The 26,969-nt window shown below is 27.7% G+C and overlaps 3 protein-coding genes across 5 annotated transcripts in view; 2 read left to right on the top strand and 1 right to left on the bottom strand.

The window, feature by feature from the left end:
- LOC136092390 (uncharacterized) overlaps nucleotides 1-16,253 on the top strand; it is a 34,123-nt gene extending 17,870 nt beyond the window's left edge. For both annotated transcript variants that reach the window (XM_065820527.1, XM_065820528.1), the window contains exons 3-5: nucleotides 14,566-14,692; nucleotides 14,822-15,081; nucleotides 15,468-16,253. In XM_065820527.1, coding sequence (XP_065676599.1) covers nucleotides 14,566-14,692; nucleotides 14,822-15,081; nucleotides 15,468-15,809 — 729 coding nt within the window. In that variant the 3' untranslated portion in view covers nucleotides 15,810-16,253. The remainder of the gene's footprint in view (nucleotides 1-14,565; nucleotides 14,693-14,821; nucleotides 15,082-15,467) is intronic.
- LOC136092145 (uncharacterized) lies at nucleotides 5,990-6,959 on the bottom strand. Its single transcript, XM_065819869.1, has one exon. It carries the CDS (start codon nucleotides 6,920-6,922, stop codon nucleotides 6,122-6,124), a length of 801 nt encoding a protein of 266 aa, XP_065675941.1. The 5' UTR covers nucleotides 6,923-6,959; the 3' UTR covers nucleotides 5,990-6,121.
- Nucleotides 16,254-19,130: 2,877 nt separating the features above from the next.
- Nucleotides 19,131-24,744, top strand: LOC136072129 (uncharacterized). Of its 2 annotated transcripts, none has more exons than XM_065820594.1 (4): nucleotides 19,131-19,273; nucleotides 22,637-22,712; nucleotides 22,839-23,231; nucleotides 23,955-24,744. In XM_065820594.1, the coding sequence occupies exons 2-4, from the start codon at nucleotides 22,662-22,664 to the stop codon at nucleotides 24,315-24,317; spliced, it is 807 nt and encodes a 268-aa protein (XP_065676666.1). In that variant the 5' UTR covers nucleotides 19,131-19,273; nucleotides 22,637-22,661; the 3' UTR covers nucleotides 24,318-24,744. The 2 variants fall into 2 exon arrangements, with proteins under 2 accessions (XP_065676666.1, XP_065676667.1); XM_065820595.1 differs by lacking the exon at nucleotides 19,131-19,273 and adding an exon at nucleotides 19,860-20,003.
- The last annotated feature ends 2,225 nt before the right edge of the window (nucleotides 24,745-26,969 follow it).

Genomic DNA, 26,969 nt, shown 5'->3' with positions numbered 1-26,969 from the left:
CCATTGCAATCAGTCTTTCCACGCAAAAAAAAAAGAAATTGTGTAATTTCATGTTATAAAATTCTAAATATCTTACAAAATATCTTACAGGAAGAAAAAAAATCTTTCTATTTTGACTTAAATTTTTTGCTTAAAATTATACAAATAACCTTCCTATTTTTTTGCCGTTTTGTCATTTGCCTGTTTGAAAGTGTGCTGTTTGATAAATTTACCATAAATACATACTACACATACAAATTTAGGCTGGACTTAAAAAAAGATATGTTTTAACTGAGAGAACTGTCTTATCACCGAGAAAGATTTACGTCTGTGTTTTTATAAAAGCAAACATATACATAATCCGTTTTAAAACATAAATTTTGCAAAATACTAAAAATGTCTTTAGAAAAACTTGAAACTATTGTATATTTCTACTGATTAAAAATAAAAGTAATATAAACATACATATATATTAATGCATACACATTTTCTATGTTAATGTTTAATAAGATATATTCATTTAGTGATAATAACAACGTTTTTTTTTTCTATTTTGAATTAAATTTAGAATAATAAATATTTGAAGTCTGTTGTAATAAATTCTAATTGTAATAAGAGTCTGTTAGATTCTGTTTTAAATTTCTCCTATGAGTAGTGCTCTTTATGACAATTAAAAATGTTAATAAAATCTTTCATTGAGGGTCGCATGTGCTCCCTTTGTCCGTGTGCCTAGATAAAATGCAACCAGTTGCCCCTTTCCCTTCTGTGGGCGGCACTGAAACTAAAAGTATAACATATAACTAAACACTAATAAAATTATTAATAATAAAAATATATAATTACTTACTAACAAGTTTAAGAAATGAAAATTATTTGACTAACTTCAAACTAATATTGATACTTCAAAGTTGTTTGAAGTTATTCAAATAACTTCAAACAACTTTGAATTCGATTTCCAAAAGTGATCAAACGTTTTTCTTGTCACGATTGATTTTAAAATTTGGTGATGTTATGGATGATGTAACGGAAAGATTTGCTGACTTCTATTTTTTAGAAATAGTAAAAATGGCTGAGTTTTATCGTAGAAAAAACGAATCATTAATGTTAAACTGTGACGATGTTTCTGTGATGTGTGGAATTAATAGTGGCATTCAAACTTAAAAAAAAAAACTTCTTAATAAACAGTGGTGCCTAGTTAATTTTTTAGGATTTTTTGTATATGTGCCTTACGTCTAGTTTACCTCAACTTCATATACTTCAAAAGCATCAGAAACGTTTGTAAACGTTTGAGTCAACAATAGACACTCGGAAACAACTATCCTTCTGACTAACTTTCTGATAAAAGATGTGGAAGCCAGAAGCATGAAATTGATGCAGTTATTGAATCTTTTTTTGTAATTTTCTTTAAAAAATATAAGGAGAAACAAATCTAGGAGAATTTAAAGAAGATAGAGAAAGTGTTATCTTTAACCAATAATTTTGAATATTGGTTAAAGATAAGGCCCACGATATGAAATAGAGAAACGTGTTTTTTTTTTCTTACATGGTTCATTGAAATTTCTAATTCCTTGAGTGTTATATCTGTTTCTATTGTCTTTAAAAAACTCTTTAGAAAAATGTGATGGCACAAGTCCAAGTTTATATATTAGCATGAACAACAAATTATGATAGATTTTAATTTTATCAGCATTTTTTCTGTATTAAATGATAGTTTGTTAGATTTAAACCAAGTATTAAATTTTTTAAGTTCAATACTTGCAGCTTCAAAAAGTTATGTGCTAGAAGTAGATGAGTAAAATAAGTTAAAGGCATGCTATCGGAAAAATCTGCCCACCTTTTGCGGTGTGGTAAAGCTAGTTAACGGTCGTTTTTTGAAATTATTTTTTGTGTGTGGTAGTGTTTGTATAATAGAACATTTTGGCAGAAAAAAATAATTAAAAATATTATTTAGTTTCAAAATGTCAACCGAGCAAACTAAACCAAGATTTTTGATTGTGGACAAACACTTAAAAAATCCAACTTTATCGAATAGAAAGTTGGCGAAATCATTAAAAATATCAAGAAGAACTTTAGATACTGTTCTTAAACGGTTTACAGAACAGAAAACTATTCAGAGAAAACAAGGAAGTGGTCGAAAAAAACGCACAGCAAATCCTAGAGCTCTCGAACGGTTGGAGACTTTATTGGAAGAACATCCTGATTGGTCTGATAGGGAAAAGGCGCCTATGATGGCATACTTAACTTTGAAGCTTCATTATTCAGTATCCTGAAGACCAATAATAAAAGTTTTGATATGGATACATTCCTTGTTACATCTAGAACAATAATTACCCTGGGAGTTTTCATCAGTTTTATTTTTTTTATAAGCTATTCATATTGTAAAAAAAAGCACAAGTACGCCATCATAGGCAACCACTGCTCCTATGATGGCATAGGGGAGGATGGGGCTAGTTAGGATCGAGGGTAACTTAATGATTTCATTTAACCTTAGAGTCTTTCCTTAGAAAAGCCAGAAATTACTCGAAACCATCCTAATTTACCATTTCTTGCTACACACCAGCATTGGAAAATTTTGCGCATGCGCATAGGATATATTGCGTTTTTCGCATTTTTTGGACCAAAAAAAAATTTTGGAGCATCGCTTTCTTTTAACTTTACTTAAAAAAAGTTTTTCTTATAAAAAAAAAAGGTTTTCCCAACTCGTCAATATTTCAACACCCCCAACTCGTCAGTAAGCCATCATGGGTAAAAGTCATCATTTTCATTAAAACAAGCTGTGTCCGCTTTGTTCAAAAGATAAAATTAAAGTAACTATTCCACTAAATGCACTAAACTTGAATATAAAATGCATGAAAATTTCATTTCTGTACAGTTAATAGTAAAATCACAATCTTAAATATATGAAGGAAATAAAACTACAACAGCACATCCCAAAATCGATTTTTGTTGATTGTAAAAACAATACTTGTGCACAAGAGACGTTTTTTCACTAAAACTAATGTAAAGTCAGTATAGTCATGTAGGTCTAATCATTTTTTTACCAAAACCAATTTTAATGGAAATATGACCGGTATGCCATCATAGGCGCTATGCCATCATAGGCGCCTTTACCTTAGATATCGAGCAAAAAAACTAAAGGTTTCCAATTTTTTTGTACACAAATGGCGACAGAGACTTGGATATCAAAGTTTTAAAGTAGATAAAATGCCAAATCGAAACGATAAACAAAGTTCAACCGCTAAGAGTCGAGCTCAAAAGTTGTATGACAACTTGTTAACAAAACATAATGAATGCATTTTGTTGGATGACGAAACTTATGTTAAAATGGATTTTAAATAAATTCCTGGGCAGTGCTACTATGCTTTTAAAATAAGAGGAAATGTGAGTGATAAATACAAGTATGTAATGACTGATAAATTTTCGAAAAAATTAAAAATTTGCCAGGCACTTTGCTCTTGCGGCAAAAAATCGCCAATTCATCTTTGTTTGGGCACAATGAAATCTTCGGAATACGTGAAATGTTGTCTTTCTCGTATAAAACGACTAATTTAAGCTCATAGAAGTACTTCAGTATTGTTTTGGCCTGATTTAGCCACAATACATTACTCAAAAGATGCTCAAAAGTTTTACGATGTTAATGGAGTGAGGTTGGTTCCGAAAAAGATGAATCCTCCAAACTGCCCCGAATTACGTCTTATTGAAAAATACTGGGCCAACATAAAGAAGAAATTGAGATTAGGTGGAAAAACAGTAAAATCAGCTACAGATTTGAAAAAAAAATGGGATTACGCTGCTAAAACTTACAAAAATCACTCTGTCCAGAAACTTATGGGAGGCATCAAAAAGAAAGTCAGAATTTTCTGTAAAACTTTTTTCCCTATTAATATGTAATCTTTACAGTCTTAATTTTTCAGAAATATATTGATTTAAATACATTTAAGCTTTTTTACATCCTTTTTTGATCAAGAAAGGTAGGCAGATTTTTCCGATAGCATGCCTTATTACCATCTGCAAACATTATCTCAATGTGTTTGTTTGAGACTTTCGGAAAATCATCGATGTGTAACAAGTAGAGTATTGGAACTAGAATGGAATCTTGGAGAACTCTGCATTTCACTTTAAGCAATTTTGAATGACTATTTTCATCTGCAACTGCTAAGAAAATTTTACATTTTGAATGGATACTTTGAGTTATGAATGGATATGAACAGGATCAGACTGGCTTGAAAAAGTCGCTCGAGATTTTTGGTCATGGCGGCCCACTTCATCCTGTGTTTTAATAGATTTTGCCATTATTTAATTTTTTACTTACTTTTAAAATTATATATATATATATATATATATATATATATATATATATATATATATATATATATATATATATATATATATATATATATATATATATATATATATATATATATATATATATATATATATATATATATATGTAGTAAGCCAGAAACAAAATTGAACTTCAGGAGAACAAAGTAGCATCTAAAAATACATCTTATTGCAAGGTTTGCATTATTTCTGTGACTGTCGCTATTTTCTACTGCTGGGGTTGTAAAGACAGTTTCATTTTCTATAAATTTAGATTGTTGTTTGTTGTCCGAGACAGAGTCGGATAATTCCGTGTCAAAGAGCAAATTATATTAATTTTTAAGAGTTGTTGCACTAGCATCGAACTTTTTAAGCAACCTACTTGCCTACCCACTCAGGTGCTGCAGTGCGTTTTCATTGTCTTGGACCATCTTCGAAGCTCGAAGTATATCCATCCTAGTTGTTTTCAAATATTCAGATTAAAAGATTAAAAAAAATAGTTTCAGACGATGATTAAGATAGCGAGAATGCATCCCTGACGAGCGATGCTAGCCATTTTTTATCAGGCTCTCCAAAACATATTTGATGTATGTATGTATGTATGTATGTATGTATGTATGTATGTATGTATGTATGTATGTATGTATGTATGTATGTATGTATGTATGTATGTATGTATGTATGTATGTATGTATGTATGTATGTATGTATGTATGTATGTATGTATGTATGTATGCATGTATGTATGTAAGTATGTTTATAGGGTAGATTAGGGTAATATGAGCACTTTGGTAATATGAGCGTACTAAAAAATTTCTAAGATGTAAGCACTAAAGTTAAGTTGCTTTGTATTTTTTGAATCGACTTTATAGGGTGATAACAGAAATTAGTATAATCAGCGTAAATTTGTACGCAGTAATTAGCGGCTCTCATCTAATTAAAACGCTATTAAATTTTTTGCGTTTTTTTAAATATAATCATCACGCATGGATGAATCTATAGCGCAAAATTTAATGCTAAAATAATTTTTCGTAAAGAAAATATGTTAGCTAGAAATCCGTTTCTTTTTTGTATGAAAAACAATGCATAGAAACATTTAGTTTTGACTTTATTTAAAGTTACCATTTTTGTGTAATATGAGCATACGCAAATTATCCAAAGTTTTTCATTGAAATTACCTAGTTTAAAAATCCTAAAAACACAGTGGTTTTAACTTATTTTTGAATAAAAACAAAACATAGTAAAAAATTTTTATTATTATAACAATACATAATATCTTTTTGGAACTTAAATTCAAAAAACTTGTAATTTTATTATTTAAAGGTTTGAGTTAATAAAAACCAACCACCTAATTTTTTGTTGTTGTTGTTGTTGTTGCGTAAAACAAAGTACAGGGTCGTCCACAGTTATTTTCGTCGCGTCCATAATTATTTTCGTCGCGTCCATAATTATTTTCGTCACGTCAATAATTATTTTCGTCGCGTCCACAGTTATTTTCGCCGCGTCCATAATTATTTTCGTCGCGTTTAAAATTATTTGATATTGTAAAAGATTTTTTTATTGCTTAGAAAATGAAACAAATCTATCAGTTTAATTTAAAAAGTGTTATAGGTTTAGATTCACTCAAAACACGTTTTTAGATAAAATATACGTATACTATTTTAATAAAAATTTTACAGTTTGAATGTGAAAAAATAAAAATAAGTAAATGAAGATATAAATACAAAGATGTAAATGCAAAGATGTAAATAAAGATATAAGATAGTCAATAAATTTCATTTAAATGAATTCATTCCGTTGGATTCCTCTTACTACCCATTCACGCATGTGTATAAAATCCTTGTAGTGATTTATTACGAGATGTTAAAAGAATATTTGATATTTCCATTTCCATATCCCCCGTTGTTGCTGGTCTTGGAATAATTCTATTGTATCTATTTTTTATTACCCCAAAAAGCTCTTCAATGGGATTAAGTTGCGGACTATAGGGTGGGAGAAAGTGAACAACACACATTCCATTTTGAATTGCAGAAGTTACAATAGCTGAATGATGAAATCGAGCATTATCCATAATGATAATATACCTTCGATTATTTAGGGCTGGAATCAATGAATTTTCAATCCATTCTTTCGTACTGACAGCATCAAAAGATCCTACTTTCATTTGAAATGATATAATACCTTCTACGGAAATAGCACATATAAGGCTTATATTTCTTCTCCTTTGTGTTGGTACAGTGATATAAGGTGTAATCCCACTTAATGCATATCCATGATGTCTTGATTGATGAAGGTTAAAACCGGTTTCATCATTTGCCGATACAAACAGTTCAATTTCTCTTCTACGGTCAGTATTAATCTTCGCAACAGGTCCACGTTTTTTTGGTTTAGCATCGGGATTATTTGAAAGTTTCATTACCCAATTTTGGACTGTTCTTAAAGAAAGCCCAGTAGCTTGTGAAATATCAACGTTTTTTTCTTTATTAGCTACCATCCTCTTTATTGTTTCAATGCTTTCAATAGTTGCTTTCTTATAAGAAGCACGACCATTGATTTGCCTCTCTAACTCAACTATTTCATTAAAATTTGATTCTTGATTATATGTATTTGAATCTGTCATAACTTGTTATTTTTATTCTTTAAAATATTTAAACTTTATTCTACTTTAGAACTTGTAGTTTAAGCAATTAATGCTTATTTAAAAAATTCTTTTGTAATATTTTTTAAAGATAATATTTTGAGAAATTATATTGTTGAAATATGAAAATAATTATGGACGCGGCGAAAATAACTGTGGACGCGACGAAAATAATTATGGACGTGACGAAAATAATTATGGACGCGACGAAAATAATTATGGACGCGACGAAAATAACTGTGGACGACCCTGTAATATTGTTTCAATAAAAAGTGTTATAAAATTTAATCTTTTGAATGATAAGTTTTGTCAATAACAAATCATTATATTCCACAAATTAGTTCTAATTGTCAGAATGATATTTTTTATCTTAATTAATGCTAATTTTTTGGAGTTAATTTAAAGTACTCATATTAAATAGTGGTCTGGGTAATATGAGCACGTTTGTTACTTTTTTAAAACCTCTGTATTTTTAAGAAAAAATTTCTGATGCCCAAATATCTATGTGGATCATGAGTATTGGTCCCTTAAGATTTGTTTATTTTCAAAAATTTTGAATCCAGCATAATTATTTTTGAAAATATTTTAATTTTTGGTTAAGGTGCTCAAAATACCCGAATCTACCAGGTGTGTATATATGTATGTAATAATTGTTAATCTTTTTTTGAGTTATTTTATTTGGTTATATATATATATATATATATATATATATATATATATATATATATATATATATATATATATATATATATATATATATATATATATATATATATATATATATATATTTATATATTTATATATATATATATATTTATATATATTTATATATTTATATATTCATATATATATATATATATATATATATATATATATATATATATATATATATATATATATATGTATATATATATATATATATATATATATATATATATATATATATATATATATATATATATATATGTATATATTTTCTAACTCGTTAAAATATATGGCATAACTGAGTAAAGCGACTTCCGACCCGTTCAAAATGGCTGCAAAAATTAATATAATTTGCCGGCAGATGTTAGACTAGCTTATAGCTTATAGCCTAACTGAAAATAAAATAACTTTTATTATGGCAGTCCGCGGTAGCCGACTTACCAAGAATCTTCTGATATCCGGGTGGCAATATATAAATTTTTTATATATTGCCACCCGGCAATATATAAAAAATTTATATAAATCCAATGATTTATATAAATTTATAAGTTAAAGCTTATAAACTTATATAAATCATTAGATTTTAAATGAATACTTTCATCTTCATGCTATTGAAGTTTTTCATACATTTGTTACTAATGAGAATAGTTTTGGTAGACTGAAGATTTTTAAAATTTGTCTGAGATCAATAATGGTAAATGATCGTCAATCTGAATACGAATTTATTGTAATTGAACTTGGACTTGATGAGATCATTGACTTTAGTTGTTCATAAACGTTTTGCATTAATGAAATATGGCATTAAACAACTTTTATAAACAATTAGGAAAAACAAATTTTATTCGAAATGTTTGCTCTCAGTGATATACTTTGTATATCTTTTTAAAAAATATTGAAGTAATTAAAAATGATTGATTATTAAAATTTGCTTATGATTCGTATATAAAAATAAAATTTTTTAATGCTATGATTAATATATCTGTGATATTTGGAAAAGCGAGTCCAATTTTTTTTCCAAATTCGTAATTTATCAAAGATTATTTTGATCTAAATTAAAGTTACTTAAACTTTACGTAGCTTGATGCTTTAGTATTGCTTACGTAAATGCTTACGTAATTGCTTACGTAATTTGATGCTTTAGGAATATCCAATAATTATAGTAAGTTGCCGTAAAGCATCGAATAACCATGATAATCATATATGCAAACCGCAAAATGATATTTTGGCAGGTAATCTCCGTTCCTTTAAATAAGTATATTTTAATTATTGTTTTAAAATTAGACGTCTTAGGACGTCCAATGCCCTCTGGGTTACTAAAGGTAGTTTTATTTAGGATTTATCCAAATTGCATACCATACATATGCATTACATATATGATATATGGTATATAATAAAACTGCTGAAATAGCATTGCTCTACCGTCTATCCTACATTAATGTGTCTTCTGATGTTTTCAGATATTTCATTGAAAATTTATTATATAGTTTTTGTTTGATATTGGAGGACTTTATAAGTGTTTTATTTATCTATGGATTATGAAGTGTTTTTGTTTTTATTTTTAGTATTTCAATTGGACTCGCTTTTCCAAATATCACAGATATATTAATCATAGCATTGAAAAATTTTACTTTTATATACTAATCATAAGTAAATTTTAATAATTGTTTTAAAATGAAAATGATCTTCAAAAATTATTTTTATAATATTGTATTATAATGAAAAATTAAAGTGGGCATTGGACGTTCTAAGACGACCGACGGACGTTTAACGAACGTTCTAATATAATTAATTAAAAATTTAAAAGTTTTAGCTTTTTTTCTACTTAAATTTTTTTCTAATGAATAAACTTAACTTTATTATTTTTTAGATAAGTTTTTTTTTGGAATCTACCACTTATAAAGGTTAAATACCCCAGACTCAAATGACTTTTCTAAGTTAAGTAAATTGGAATAAACATACAAAAAATTGAACGGTTTAGCAGTTTAGTTTCTTTTATTGTTTATTGAAACCTAAAACAAAAAATCTTTTTAAAAAAAGTTGCACTGTTTTGAAGAGAACTTTTCGCTTTTTTAAAAGGTGTAAACGTTATTAATATAAAGTAATTATTGAAATAAATTATTGAAAAATCTATTAAAAAAGAATATTTTTTCGAAATTAAACTCTTGAAATTAAAATTAATTTAAGGAAGAATAAATAAGCTAACTGTTCGCACTTTGCATTAAAATAGCCGAACTAGTTAATAGTTAACTATTAACTTGTACGTTAATTTAAAAATATTTTTAAACAAAAATGATTCGTACTTACATTTGTAAGACCTAAACAAAATACTCTGAAGAGCAATTGCAAATCTCAGTAGAAAAAATCAAAAAGGCGTATTGAAGTATTGTGCAGTAAAGCTTTTGAGGCACGTGACATACTAAAGGCTACTAAAGTTCGCAGTATAAAGATATAGCTAGGGAAGAGTGGGGTAATAGCAAATGCGGATAACTCCGAACATTGACAAAATAGCATATTAGAAAAAAATATTTGACAATTTCTTTTTACCTGCTGTGAGGATATCCCATTCTAAGTTCCAGACGTGCAGTAGTGTAACGAAGCTACGATTGTTGTTCACAATAATATTTCCTTATTTTTTTCTGATAATTTTATGCAACCTTTATCTTGCGTAACATTTCTGTTGCAACTATTTTTTTTTTTTTTTTTTTTTTACATCTTCACTTCCAAAAAATCTGCAAGCAACCGCTATTAGAGTTGAAGTTACCGGAAGAGAAAAGATGAAGTTTATAGAGTAAGATAACGATTGACAGATGACTTGAAAGATTGCAAATTATATGAATCAGGAAAACAAGATGAAGGGATCGAATTCTGAAGAAATGATGTACGAGAAAAAAAACTAGACGAATAAAAGTTTTTGGAGCACTTAGGAACAGCCACAGAAAAAGGATGACACTTAATTGAATGACGAGTAATATGAGAATGAATTTTAGTAAATGGCACATGAAACGCTAGCTATTCAGAGCGGTGCCCACTACGACGATGTAATAATAGTTGGAGGTTGGCTGCAAGAGCAGGTCCAACTGTGTTTACAATGCGTTTTTGCACCTTATCTAAAAGAGAAAGAGAATCGTTGGAAGATCCGCCCCAGATATAGCAACAGTATTCTATACAAGGACGGATTTAAGATTTGTAAAGATTAAGAATAGAATCGTGAGTAAGAAAGAGGCGAGGACGATAAAGAGATGCAACCCTAGCAAATGCTATTTTGCAATTGATTTAATATATGGTTTTCTAGAAAGATTGCGAGTAAGAGTAAATCCTAAAAGGTGAAGGGTAGATGATTTATCAAGTACATTACCGTTTATAAATATAGGAAGATCTTGATTATTGCGATAACGATTAGCAGAAAAACATTTAGTTTTATCTGAGTTAAAGTTAACCAGCCAATGAGAGCCCCATGCTATAGCAGAAGTGAGATCCTTTTCAAGCTCAAATGCCCCCTCTAAGCAACTAGAGAGTTTTAGCTTCTTCTTAAGACCAGAATAAATGGTAGCATCATCACGAACAATGCCATCTTAGATGTGAGAATTTCTGGAAGATAGTTAAAGTTAATTAAAAAGAGTAAAGGGCCAAGAATAAAATCTTGAGGAACCCCTGATGTTACATGATATGAAGAAGAGTGCTGTCCATCGAGGACAACATTTATACTACGATTGGTACGGAAAGATTCAATAATCTTAAAGATGTTTCCTGGTACACCGTATCAGGTAACATGAATATAAAACCTCTACTATGGATATAAAATTACTCCACTTGTTCTTGTTGTTACAAAGTATAATTTTTGCACTTAACTATTAGCATTTTATTTGTTATTACACAACTGTGTTTGTGCTTACCCACGGTGTGTTCGGAATTACCTCACGTACGTATGGTAATTCCAAATACCAATAGTTTTATTTTTGCTCTAAATTTTTATTATATAATAAGATTTATAAAAATTATTTTTGAGGGTTTGGGACTAAATAGTTAGACGAATTGGTAAGCAATAAATGTGATCAATTTCATATAACTGGTGTTAGGTTAGCTGTTTGTCAATTTCATATAACTGGTGTCCCGGTTAGCTGTTCGCCAATACCCCACTCTCCTCTATCTTTGCTAAGTACAGCGTAGATTAGTTTAGTCTATCTTGGATTTGACAGAACGCTTGCAGACGTCATCAGAATAGGGGTTATTTTGTTTCTGAAAATTAACTTCATATATTTCCACCAAAAAGTTGATGAATTAAGCGTCAAAGTAGTTGGCAGTATTTCAGTGATTTTTTTTGTTTTGTTCAAAAGACAAAATAACCAAACATTTCAGTGTTTTGTGCAATATATGGAACTTTGACAAAGTTGGATTTTCAGAAAATCAAGGCAAACAGAACATAATTAACAAGCACGGTGTTAAACGCTCCTAAAATTGTTTGGTATCTATACAAAAATTATTTGCAGTCAACACCATTCTTCTACCATAACAAGTTTACAATCTAATATTAGGTCTATAAAAAGGATTACGTGCAGAGAACCAAAAAACAACGTTTTTACAACATCTAAGGTATGCATAAGATTAAATGCGACAAAAGTAAAACTCTGTAATTTTATTATTTAAATTTAAAATTTAAAGAAACCTTTACATAATTTAAAATATGTAATATCAATTTGTTCTAAACACCAAAATTGCTAACTTTCTTGTTGGCGTTTTTTAAACGTGTCAAAAAAAGACTCGCCCATTAAAAAAATAAAAAACTGAATTCAGCAAAGCTTTAGATAAAACTCAGCAAATTGTCGGTCATTACCATATATCTCAAAAAATTAGGGTATTCAGCAAAAAAAAAATAAACTGATGCTATGATTAAAACTTAGAATAATAAAATTTCAAAGTTCAATACAACTCGAAATTACTATATTTTTCCCAATCTTTAATTTTTTTTTTTGTTTTTAAACGAAGATGCTTAAGCTGAATCGCAGTTTAAAAGTATTGAAACCACATAGTTGCATTTTTTGAGATACGAGGTAGATTTTTTGAGATACGAGGAGATTTTTTTAGACCGATGAAGTGCAACGGAAAAAAACGCAATCATAAGTAGAAAAGCAAACGTCTTTTTTTGTTGATGTTTTTTATAAAAATCTGTTTACTGAATCGGTTTGTTAAATAGTGCAAAACATTATAATAAATAACGTCAAATTTTTTTCAATACTATTTCTGACAACTGCTTATGATTTTTACGTGGTTGTCTAATTCAGTGGCAGATCCAGCATTTTTTGATCTTTGAGATAGCTAACTTCCAGACATGAAGCTAACTCCAAACATTTATATGTTTATACTTATATAAAATAATGAGGGTTTGCAAAAAATTGCGATGGTTGGAAGCTGGAAACAAAAAAGCCCCAAAATTATGATCATATAAAAATTACAACCCCCTCAAATTGAGGGGGGTTTAAACTGTATATGATCATAATTTTTGAACACTCAGAGATAATACTATGAAACTTAAAAATTATCAATGAATATAAGTTTTAATTTAGAAAAGTACAAAAAATATTTTATCAACTTGTTGCTCTCACGTTTGGGGCAGGTGTTGCAAAAGTTTTGAGGCTTTTTTGTTTCAATCATCGTCCAATCATCGCAATTTTTTGCAAACCCTCATTATTTGACATAAGTATAAACATACAAATGCTTGGAGTTAGCTCCATGTCTGGAAGTTAGCTATCTCAAAGATCAAAAATGCTGGATCCGCCACTGTAATTAGCTTATAAGTCGGTAAACTATGACTAAAATTCAATTTAGGCGAACTTCTGTTTCAATATGCCAAATGTCTTGATCATATACAATTTGACACTTCTGTAAATAAGAATGTTATGCAAAAAATTGCGTTATTTTGAGCATGTTAACAAACACACCACAAAATGTTTGCTCCACCCCAAATGTGATTGCAATGTATTAATAAAGTATAAATCTTTGCATATCATAGCTTTCTTTGACTTAATCTTTTACTAAGAAAGATTGTGTTGCACATCACACGTGTGTCGCACACCACATATGTATCGCGTATCACATGTGTGTCGCACATCACAGTCATTCATAGAGCTTTTAAATATTTTTTTGTTTTCGTCGTTGTGTTTTAATTAATCCCTGAATTTAGTTTCGGAGCGTGTATCGTTAAAAGAGACAGCCACATAATTATCATTCTCATTAAATTTAAACCACGCTTTAAGTTCAAGTTGTAGTGAATGTATCATTTTTAATAAGTTTGGAGTTTTTTTATGCTATATCTATTTATAGCAACTTCTCAAATTACCTCTGAAATGCAAGGTATACCTGAGCTGATTATTTTTGTAATCTTTTTGAATGGTTTGAGGAGTATGTCAAGTTAGCAAACTTTTGGCCATGATATTTATCATAGCGATAACGATGATATAAAGAAAAATGAGTGCAGGCCTATAATATACAGAATTCGTAACATCTGTATCAGTGTTAGTACTATTCATACTTTTAAACTGAATATTGGTAAAAATTAAGTAATGTGCGTAGTAGAAGTTTCGGTTGAGAATTGTGGTTATTAAATGTCTAATTTAGGCCTAATTTAATTTTAAATTTCAGAAATTAACTAATTTTTATTTTAATTTTCAGAAAAAGATATAAATTTTCTTATTTGGGTAACAGCAATATGCGTGTTAGTCTAGTACAAAAGTTTGCACTTAATCTGTTTTTAAAAAAAGACTGTGACCTGAAAAAGTTATAATTATAAAAAACAATTTAAAAACAAACTTATGCAAAAATATTTAGTAAAAAACTATAGAAACTTATACAAAATACATGCTAATGTGAAAATAGTTTTATTTTTATTTACAAGTAGCTATTTATATTTAATTATAAATTTACAGAATTGTTCGCCATATAATATAAACCGTCGACGTAAACGTGAGCAATCTGATGCAGAACTAATGAGACTTTATTGGAGTGAACAACTTCCATTAGGGTTCTTCGTTAATGACGGCTCTTCTGAAACAGGTAAACTTACGGTTTTTTTGAAATTTGAAGGCAAGTTAACATTTCTTTTTAAATTTATCTTTAAAATTAATATTACCTATAAATTTAATCAACAAGTTTTTCATTTTTATTATATATTTTACTCTGTAGGAGAAAGTCTTGGTGTTTTATCTGCTCGTGATCATATACAAGAAACTCATGAAGGTAGCGGAGTTGGACGACGTGACGATATCCAGCGCAAACCTACCTCTAGCGTTTCGCTAAAAGCCAATATTGAAGGTAAAAAATCTTTAAGCAATCAAAAAATGGAAAAACTAGAAGAAAATAGTAAAATGGAAGCTTTAGTTGAAAAAAGTGAAGCAAAAACTGTAGTTGCAGAGACTGAAACTGATTTAGGAGATAAAAGAAAGGTTATCTTAAATTAATACTTTTAATGTTTACATTGTTTCAAATTTACATCATAATTAAATTGGCAGATTGAAATTGATTAGGGATTGTCCATAAACTACGTCACACGATTTTTGATCATTTTTGACCCCCATCCTCTCCCATGTCGCTAGATTGTAACCCTTTTGTAACAATCCTGTCCGAGTCGTCACAAAACCACTAATCCCTCCCCTCCCCGTAGAGCGCGACGTAATTTATGGACGACCCCCTGAGGAGATAAAAGAAAGGTTGTTTTAAATTATTGCTTTAATGCTTAAGCGTTTTAAATTTGCATTATAATCAAATTGACAATTTGATTTTATATTACTAAAATGCCAATTTTTTTAATTTTTTGGTTATTTGGTTATAGGTTCGCCGTAGTGTGACTTGTCAAGGACAAAAAGAGTGGTTACAATGTGATGGACCTTATGAGTTAATTAAAATAAAAAGTGCATTTTGGGGACGTGATGATGACCACACTTGTAAAAAAAATAGTATCACGCATGGTCTTTCCACAGATAAAAATTGCGCGCAAGATGAGTCAAATACAATGCAAAAAGTGCGCGAGGCTTGCGATAATGAGAATGTTTGTGAAGTTGTGGCCTCAGGGGTATACTTTGATAAAGCAGACTGCAATGATGTTTATAAGTTCTTAAGATTGGAGTGGCAGTGCGCTCCAAGTGAGTCCAGAATAAAAGAATCAATTGCATAATAGGTTTGCAACAATACTTTTTAACAACAAAAAGACTACAAATATCTTTTTATGAGATTTTTTAACTGCGTTCAAAGTAGAAAAGGTCTTTCGACACTTTATGAACTTTAGACATTCACGGCATTATGTATGCACGCAACACACGTTTTAAATACGCAACACGCGTAACAAAGAAACACTTAATGTTGATTAAATTTGTTTATTTTTTGCATAAAATGTGTATTTATGCGTAATATGTGCTTATTATATGTGTAAAAGCGTACCTCGTTTAAATGTTTGTGGTTGCAATCGTGTTATTGTTTCATAATTTAACTAAGATACCATTTTTTTACATTTTTGCAAAATATGTGCTTTTATGATGTTATAGAATAAATTATTTTTAATAAAAAATTATTTGTTGTGTGTTAGAAATGTACATTGTTAACATAATATTAATGAAAATTATATTTTCGTTTTTTATCCTATTTATCTAATGAAGGGGGGGGGGGGTGAATTATAAGGCAAACTAATAAGTTACACATTTTTTCTTAACAAAGGATACATTTTATTTTGATTAACAGTCTAATAAAAATTTATCAAACCTATTGCTATTAAATCCAAGCTATAATAAAATACTGCAATAAAAAGTTAAATCAAACAAGAGGTCATATATTTTTAAAAAAGAGAAATGTTTTTTGAAAATATCAGAATTGAGTTTTAGATTTTAAGTTTAAATTATTTTGAAAATACGAAAATAAAAGCAAATTTGATTATAAACAGCATAATTGCTGCGAATGAAATTTGTCAGAAAAGTTTTAGATGTTGTGACGAGTAAATATAACAGTGCAATCACCGCTCCAGTGACTCAATTAAGAAAGATTGTAAGAATGAGATAGTAAAACTATCTTATTCTTGATTACATTACTGTATTTAAAACTAAAAATGAGTTTATGTTGCGCCTTAAAGGCTTGATATATTATTAAATAACAGTCATTGTGATCAACCACAGCCTAATCCATTTATATTCTATATAAACATTCATAATTTATTTGTCAATAAAAATGCAAAATTTTATTATAGAACAAGTTTAAAACTAACCCAATATTTTTAACAATAGCATTACCCTAAAATTTGAATATATGAGACGGGTCAACCGTATTATACAAACAGGTTGTTTCAAATTACTTAGGATTTCATGGAAAACATGATAAGTTAGCAGATTTCTTTACAACCCGGGTTATCGGCAAAAATATTTGCCGCGAGTAGGAAAAAGAAGCGTTCATATATTAGGATGAGATGTGAAGCCACCCTTGAATAATTTTGGAAAGTGTGAAGCCACCTGTGATTAATGTTGGGAATGTTTCATCGAATAACAGTGTATCAACCAAGTTGTATCAGCAGACGATTTATTAATTTATCACTTTATACGTTCATCATAAATAAAATTAATCAATAATAATATTAAAGAAAAAAAAAAAAAATGAATAATAATAATTTATTTATTTAATAAACTATTTATTGAATTTATTAGTTTATACAAACAAAAACAAAAAATAACTTTAAAAATATGAAATAAAGATAAACAAAAATAAAATATTGACAACAAAAATAAAATTTAAAAAAATACAATATATACAAGTAAAATAAATGCTTCCTTAGTTGCCTTTTGATTGTGTGATATATATTGATCCGATACATTTATTATTTTACTCTCAATTAATAAAAAAAATTGTATTATCTGTTAAATGTACAATTTTGCAAACAAATTTAATAGGTCCTTTCAATAGATCCCTGCATACAAATGCAGGGTCCTATCGAAAGTTTGTTTTAATAACACGCTTCAGAAGTTAGCTTTTGAAGTTCATTTTTTTTATTTGTAAACTTTTTTTTTAATAAATGAAATGTTTTCAAAGATTTTTGAATTATATTGACGAGTTTTTATAACTTACGTCAATAAAATAACTAACACCAATAAAATTTGTCTTTGTCAGACTATTTATCTACAAATGCAACAAAAATTGTTACATTTATGATAAAAATAAAATTTGGTAAAGAAGAACGTTTTGTAATATATATTACAAATTATTCCAAAGAAATATCTAGTTTTTCTGGTTAATTTTACAGAGATATATATCTCTGTAAAATTAACCAGAAAAACTAGATATTTCTCTGGAACAATTTGCGTAATTATCTCGAAAAAGAAAATAAAAAATCGGTTGTAAACAAAAATTTCTGTACAAAGATATCTACTGAGAATCTACTTATACAGAAAATAATTTTTTTTTTTTTTGTAATGTTTTGGTATTTCAAATAGATGCAAAATTTTAAAAACATTTTAAAAAAACTCAATGTTTTTGTCGTAGAAATCTCTAGTTACAACAAAAAGTTTTAATTTTTAGAATCTTAACTAAAATCTTTCAGAGTAAACGATTCAAACAGAATTTTCAAAAACAAATTTCTTTAACAGAATCTTTGAAAACAAATGGTTCAAACGATATACTCTTTGAATATATAATGCAAACAGACTCTTTAAAAAAAATTACGCAAAGTGAATCTTTTTGAATAAATTATGCAGTGAGTCTATTTGAATAAATTATGCAAAGTAAATCTTTTTGTTCAAATAGAATAAGTTGCTCGAACAGAATGTTTGAAAAAAAATAATTTGAGATGAATTTTTGATGACTAAGGAATCAACCAGATTTTTTTTAATCTAATAATTCAAGAAATATCTTTTTAAATAAATCATTCATACATGTTTTTAACAAATGATTCAACCGAAATTTTTTTTAGTTCTAACAGAAACTATTTAAAAAAAGAATTTAGGCTGAGACTTTTTTAACAAATAATTCAAACAGAATACCTTTGAATAAAATATTCAACAGAACCTTTTTTGAATAATTGATTTAAATAAAAATCTTTTCGGAACAGCATCGAGTCAAAGAGATTAGTTTATAATTAATATGATAATATAATATATACTTACTTCTATACAATAATAATAAATTCAATTATTATAATTATTTATTTACATAAGTTTATGATAGTTTATGATTTAACATAAATAATAACTATTGTCAAAACCCGATAAAACTCAGTACCTGTATTTTGCTAATATATCTAAAACATTATTTAACAAAAAAAAAAAAAAACATTTGTGAAAAAAACATTTTAAAATGAAATTATATCTTTTTCTTTAAAAAATAACAGTTGCAAACAAATATTTAAAAAACAGATTTTGTTCAAAAATGAACGTTTACGTTTGATTTTTTACAAAACCAAATCAAACATGGAGCATTCAAAATTAATCAACCATGAGAATGAGCTCAGTTTAAAATAGAGGTCGTAATAATTTGATTATCAGCAAACACGAAACGTTGCTAAAATCTCGAGACTAAATTATAGCGGATAGAAAATAAAATCTTCAAATGCTTCATGAATTATATAATAGTCTATTGGGTTTTTGAAGCATTTTGAAGAACTTGGAGGTATAAGAGCTTTGCTTTGTTTTGTTTTTTTGTTTGTTAAATATATTTTTTTGCTTGTTTTGATACTTGTTTCAAAATGTTTAAGAGTTTCAATTTATTTAACGGTGTTTTGTATGTTTGATATCACACGCTTTGGTGCACTGCAACAAATTTTTTTTTAACAATTATTTTTGAGTTGCATAACAACTTTAAATATTTTATTTACAAGTTATATAATTAGGTTGTTCAATATAATATATACACACATGTGTATATATATATATATATATATATATATATATATATATATATATATATATATATATATATATATATATATATATATATATATATAATATATATACATATATATATATATATATATGTATATATATATATATATATATATATATATATATATATATATATATATATATATATATATATATATATACACACACACACACATAACAATAGTTAGAGTTTGTAAAATATTTTGAATATGCAGAAGGAATTTTACATATTTCAAATATGTAGAATGCACATTTCAGATTAAACATGCAATCCTAAAAAAAAAATCCTTAAGAAACACTTAAAATGGGTCAAAGAATTTTCGAGCGTTAAGTTTCTATATAGAAAGCACGGTTATAAAAAATCATAGAGATTTTAAAACATATAAACTATTAGTGTTGCACTAAGTAGATTAGAGTTTAAAAAAAAATAACTTTATCGAAGGCATTTGCTTTTTCAGGTAATTTTTAGTCAATATAATAATAATCCGACATTTGAAGTTATGTACATGAAAAACAGAATAGATATTAACGTTGAAGACAAGTTGATATTTAAAGTGACAAGTGATATTTAAAGTATATTTAGTAATGCTGCAAGAGTATGTAACGGTGTGTAAGTTTACATTACGTAAAATAATACTAAAGAAAATATTGGAGAAACAAAAGTTTTTCCCTATATATTAAAAATAATTTTTTTTTTTCTGTATTAAAAAATAAATTTTTTCCCTTCACATTAAAAATTTTTTTTTTTTTCACTATTTAAAAAAACAAACTATTTTTTCATCTCAAAGTTGTTAACATTTTTTAGGGCCAGATTTAGATAAGTGCAATTCTAAATCAAAAAATAAAAACAAAAACAAAAAAAAATTATGGTATTTAGAAATTGTAAAACAAAAGATTGGATATTTGAGGCTTTTATACAAGCAAACTCTAAACTATGACCATGATCATAATTTTTAAACTTTTAGAGTTTAAATGCAGTGTTCATAATTTTCGAATTTCCAATTTCTATATTTTTCGAATTTCCAATTTCCATGACCGTGCTATTTGAACAATGCTTTTGCATAAGCAGTGTTCAAATAGCACGGTCATGGTCATAATTTTCGAATTTTTTAGAGATCATTACATAAAATTTTAAAAAATTGTTTACGTCCCTGTTTAAATATTTCGACGTTTGATGAATCCGACAATAAATAAATTAAGTCATAGAATTTATTTTTAAATAAGATTTTATTTATTATTTTCGTTGGAAACAATTTAGATTAGAAGACATTCGAAGACTGGAAACAAGTTAGATAACACATTTAAAGATTAAAAGTTATTATTATCAAATAATCTTTTAGGTTATTATTATGTATTACCAGTTGCGTTAAATTCTTTAGGTTATTTCTATAATGTAAAAAAAGTACTGGTCGTAAAACAGATCTTTGTATAACATCATAAGTTACCATGTCGAACACCATTAGTTTTTTTCATAAACGTAGTATGCTATTTATATACCGCTCTGATTACGATTAAGATTATTCAAAATAACGTGATTAGAATGGACCAATCAGTTTTATAGATGTTTTGATTTGATGATTCTAGACAGCAAAAATGAAGTTTGTGAATTCGTAGTTACTAGTTCATTTAAAAATAATTTTAAATAAGATTATTTCAAAAAAAAGTATTCAAAATTATTAATTTAATAACAAAAAGAATAAAATAAGTGAAAGTAATAAAATGAATTTTTTTGTCACTTTCAAAATATTTCATTTATTGACGAAGCTCAAGTCAACTGATGTAACAGCTTTACATTGTGCCGTTTTATAAACTAAGCACAAGTCAACAGATGTAACAGCTTTACATTGTAACATTTTATCAACGAAGCACAAGTCAACAGGTGTAACAGCTTTACATTGTAACATTTTATTAGACAAAAGAGTAATGAACATTGTTTTAAAAAATGACATTGAACATCTTAAACAATCTCATCTTGGAAACAACGGTTGGAAACAACACTCGGAAACAAAGCTGCAAATTCGTAATAATTGCATTTATTAAAGATTCAGAGTCTTTAACCAATTGTGTAATTATCAATAACAAAATTTAAGAAACACAAATAACATAACATTATAGCAAGAAAATTCAAAACTTTGAAACTTTATGTGTATTTTAAAGAAATAAAAAGTGATCATCAAAATTTTTTTGTCACATAAGCCAAATTATAAACAATAACTCATACACATACTAGTAACCTATAGTGACTCTCCCCGCTTCGGCATCTGCAAATTTTTTTACCAATCTCTTTTTATCTAATGTTTTCGGCAATATCACTTTCGATAGAAATTATATTCAGTGTGCATCATTCTGGTTCTTATGGATATAAAACTTTAAAAATACTTTATCATGGTAAATTAAAAATCATAGTTTCTGTAATTTGCTGAGCCACGCTTAGACCTAGAAAAATTTGCTGAGCAACGCACAGATTTAGAAAAACTTTGCAAAATTCCCTTGGTGATTTTTGAATGACTGAACTAATGACTAGTTGACTTAATAAATAGATTTAGTATTATTGTCTTTTTTTACTGAGAAAAAATAAAGCTCTTTTAAAAAGTGAGGATCCGGTTTAAAGCAACCTTTGCAAACCACCCCAGCCCTCACCACAAATTGACTCTCAGTGCATTTAAATAACTGCTTATATATACAATAATATCTACACATAAATTAAAAATACAAATATTGGTTGGTAAATAAAATTTCTAAACTAAAACAAGCAAATTTGTAAATAAAAGATAACAAAAACACATTTATCGACAAAACACTAGCAACTTGATAAATAAAATTGAACAAATTTGTTATGCAAAAAACCAGCATATTTGTAAATAAGAACATTCAAATTTGTAGACAAACAAATATAATAAGATAAATAGAACTAAATAGATAAATAATATTTATGTTATAGAAAAAAAAAGTTCTGTTTTTATTTATAAAAGTATATATTTTTAAAATGGTATAATATTTGTTATAATATTATAAATGGTAATTATAAACGGTATTAGTAATTGTATAATTAAATTATCAAAACTACAATGCATTATTTTCTTGTTGTTAGACTCCTGGATGACTAAAAAAAAGAGATGAACAACTGGTTTAAGTTTTATTTCGTGTTTATACTTATTTCGTGCGTGGTAGGTTTAAATGTTATCAAAATTTTTTATACTGTTACTCTAACTAAAAAATTTTAATAATAATACGGGTGTGAAACTATGTATGTTATTTATAGTTGTGTAAACTTATGCTGCTGTTTTTTCTAGAAAGGAGGATTATTTGATTTTCTAAAGCGTAATAAACGGAACGATGTTGAAGATGCAGATTTAGCTTGGGGTTATTGGAACGCTCCTGTTACAATGGGAGTGTTCATTAATGATAACTTTCGTTCTGAATATGGAGTAGAGGCTCCATCAAAAAGAACAGATACTCCTCTTCATCCGATGGGAAGCGGCAGTGGTAGCGGTGAGGAGAGCTACCTTTTTTCAGATAGTTCAAAACGTAACAAAATTCCAAAAGTTAAGCTAATAGACTCTATCAAAAGTTTGAAGTCTAAAATAGAAGAAAAAAGAAACAAAACAGACTCTATGAAAATATCTGAACTTACTGCTCAAGCAGCCAAAGTAGAAATACAAGGAGAAGATCACGAGGATACTAAAGTAAGTATTTGTAAATTTTCATGTAGATCTTTATATAAATTGAAAAATGCAGAGTTGAATCAAATAATAGGCGAGCGCAGAGTATTTTTACAGTAGAAAGAAGAAAGTTTGAAAATAAATTTGTCCTAACCCTAACTCTGGCAAACCGTTAATTAAACATTAAAAATAAGAATCTTTTTTACATTTTGAAGTTTCTGCAGGATCTTACATGTTTAACCTACAGGATCATAAATCTTTAACCTGTCTAAATACTATTAAAAAAAATTTTTTTATCTCAAAAGAAAGGAAATAAAGTGCTGATTTTAAAATAACATTTGGTTTCCATTAAAACAATGACAAAATAAAAAACGTTTGCTTAAAAATTAAAAAAATCCTAAAAAGTTCAAAAACTTGCAATACTTTACAAAAATTGCAAGTTTTTGAAGGCTTTTTTCTTTAATTTGAAATTTTATTAAGATAAACATTTTTTTAAATCAACATTTGAATAGTCTTCTTTTAAAAGCAAAGTCATTTTTTTCAAAACTTTTTAGTATAATTTAAATTAAAAATTGTTTAAATTGTTCCATCTTAATGAAGAGTGCAAATATCACGCGTAAGATTTTGTTTAGTCTTTAGACATGTAAGTTATATGGCATAAGTTTATATATTAAATTTTATTTCTTTTATAAAGAAATAGTTATGAAATTTTAAGTGATAAAAAATGTATTTATTTTCTTTATTTAGCGAACTATCTCTATAACTTGTCAAGGCGAAAAAGAGTGGTTGCAATGTCCTCAATACCATCTTATCAAAATAAACAGTGCCTTCTGGGGGCGCGACGACTCAACTACATGCAGTCGGTCAGGTATAGCTTTAAAAAGAAACATCAACAAAATGTGCGCTCAAGACGAAAGTAACACTATGATCAAGGTCCAGAATGCTTGTGACGGTGAAAACGCATGCGAGTTAGTGGCATCGGAGATATACTTTGATCGTACAGATTGTCCAGATATATATAAGTACCTAAGGCTTAACTGGGAATGCGCCCACAGTGAATCCAGAATTAAAGATAGCATTGAAGCTGATTTAAAAAAATCCAAAGAATAGAGTTAAATGTTTAGTAAAATATTTATTGTCATACAAATAAACTTTCGGCTTAATATATAAGCATCTTATAAAACATATCACACATCAGTTTAATATGACTTTCATCGACAAACAGATGATTTAAATAAAACAAAACCTTTTAATAACTCGCTACAGATTGGGTAGTATGATCAGCCAATCAAAATAACTCACTACAAATTGGGGAACAACAGAGAACTCTTGTATATAGTTTAATGCATTATACTTTTTATAGTAAATAATATTTTTTTACGTTATAGGGAAAACTATAAAACGATAATATAAAATTTGAATTACTCAGTATTAAAAATAAAATTTATACTGTTACTCGGCATATAAATTTATTTTATAAACTTTTTATGTTTAAAAATCTTTAGTTTGTATCTATTGTTTGTACCTTGTAATTAAATTTAGCGTCTTTTTTTTTACCCTCAAGAACGTTTTGTCGATATTTCATAAATATTTTGTGATTATTCGATTTCCGAAATATGAAAACTTCATGTCAAAAGTTGATTTAACAAAAAATGATTTAGTTATTTTTATTTAGTGAATTTTTTTTTTTATTAGTAACGTAGATTGCCTTCGAAATTAAAAATTTTTTCTGCCCAAAACTATAACCCAGCAAACACACCGCGTTAGAATAAGTTTAGCCCAACCCTTTTGACATTGTTTCGGTAATGGATAAACGTAGTGTGCTAGTTGCAAAGTTGTCTTTCGAATGACATCATTATTTTATGTGAGCCTAATTTTGAGAAACACTAAAACAAGAAACCCCTTCATAACGAGAGTCTACAATCATACTTTTAACAATTACATTCTTATTCTATCCTCAGAGCCCTGGTTATTTTACCCAACACACCATAAAAACAATATTAGGGGATCCTTCTGTAAATTTAAGTAGCTTTTCTTTTTTTTTTATTTTGTTTTAGTAACACCTTGTGGAAACCTTTTTTGATATTCTTGGGTTTAGGGGCCCTAATGACAAGTTGTCGTTGTTGTTTATTAGGGAGGGGGGGGCTATATCCTACTACTAATTACGGAACTGTCTCCCCATTGATATTTTAACAAAATTAATACACCAAAGTTTGAATGCACTTATTTTTAACCAAACAAAATTAAAGATTTCAAAAATTAAGGAGAATAATAACGATTATTTGAATGTAATCCATATAAATATTAGGAGTTTTAAAAAGAATTAAGAAATCTCCTGAAATGCTATTTGTTATTAATTTACATAACTTAATTTGCGTGACCGAAACTTGGCTCTTTCTTGCTCATTTTGAAAATGATTCAAACCTCCAATACCTGGTTTTATTCAATACCTGGTTTAATTCAATTATTGGTTACCTCCAATACCTGGTTTAATTCAATTACCTCAAAATCAATTCAAAAACCTCCAATACCTGGTTTAATTCAATTATTTTAGAGTGAAACATTAATAAGCGTGAAGTTTTTCGTAAATAATTTTTACAAAGTTGGAGACAATGTAAATAATGAGAAAGTTTAATATAGCTTATTAATTTCTATTTTACATTATTAATATACCATAGTTCAAAAAACACACACACAAAAAAAAGTTATAAATTTCTACCTTTAGGGTATATAAATATCCTACTCCTTTATGGTAGAATATTATACCTTAACGTTAAAACTTATACCAAAAATGGTCATATGTGGTGTAACTTGCTCCTTAAAAAGTATAATTTTCGGAATCGAAAAATCGGAACCAAAAAATTCTATAAAGACAACAAGCAATGTCAGAATTCAAACTTGGAATAGCTGAAAATTGAAATTTCTTACAAAAGTATATATTGGAAAAAGCGAAAGAAAAAAAAATCACCTGATAGGTTTTAACTGTTTTGATTAATAGAAAAACGAAAATATTAAAACTTTTCACACCAACTTTTTCAAAAAAGGAAAAAGAACCAATAATCAACTGATCAAATAGAAAAACAAACTATCGTCATTAACAGACAATATTTTAACCACTGAATCTTTTAATTAACCACTTAAAAAATGACGTGTCTGGCGATTTTCTTTTCTTTTTTTTCCCCCAAATGTGTGGATTCTAAACAAGAGATTCAACTTATAGACTGTAACCACATAAATAGTAATTCTAATGTAAACATTGTCTAGAGCACTTTTTTAAAAACAATCTACGAAGTTTATAATCTAAATGCTCGCTTAAGTAACATAATTCTAAAAACAAAAAACATTCTATTTTCTCTTTTGATTTCTAAAGGTTTTACGAAATCTTCAAAAATCAAACAAAAACTGTTATATACTTATAATCTAAATCGAAACACAAACAATGAAAAAACTCCAAAAGTTTATTCAAAAAGCTTCTCAAAAATGCAAAAAAGTTCTCAAAACTTCTCAAAATGCAAAAAAATGCAAAAAACTTCTCAAAAATGCAATAAAATAAAATAAAATATTATTTGGACTCTATAAAAACAAAAATTAATACAAAAGACGTCTGACAAATAATTAAAAAAATTGCTGGGGGAAATGAAAACTAACGCCATCTCACCCGCCTCATACATTAAAAGCTGGAAAAAGTATATTTGATCAAGCAAATGACATCGCAGTTGAACAAATTTTTTACAAATGTTGGAACAAAGTTATTTAATAATA

The sequence above is a fragment of the Hydra vulgaris genome, chromosome 15, assembly GCF_038396675.1.
Source record: "Hydra vulgaris chromosome 15, alternate assembly HydraT2T_AEP".
In the NCBI taxonomy this organism is placed as follows: Eukaryota; Metazoa; Cnidaria; class Hydrozoa; order Anthoathecata; family Hydridae; genus Hydra; species Hydra vulgaris.
This window is presented reverse-complemented; position numbering and strand designations above follow the sequence as displayed.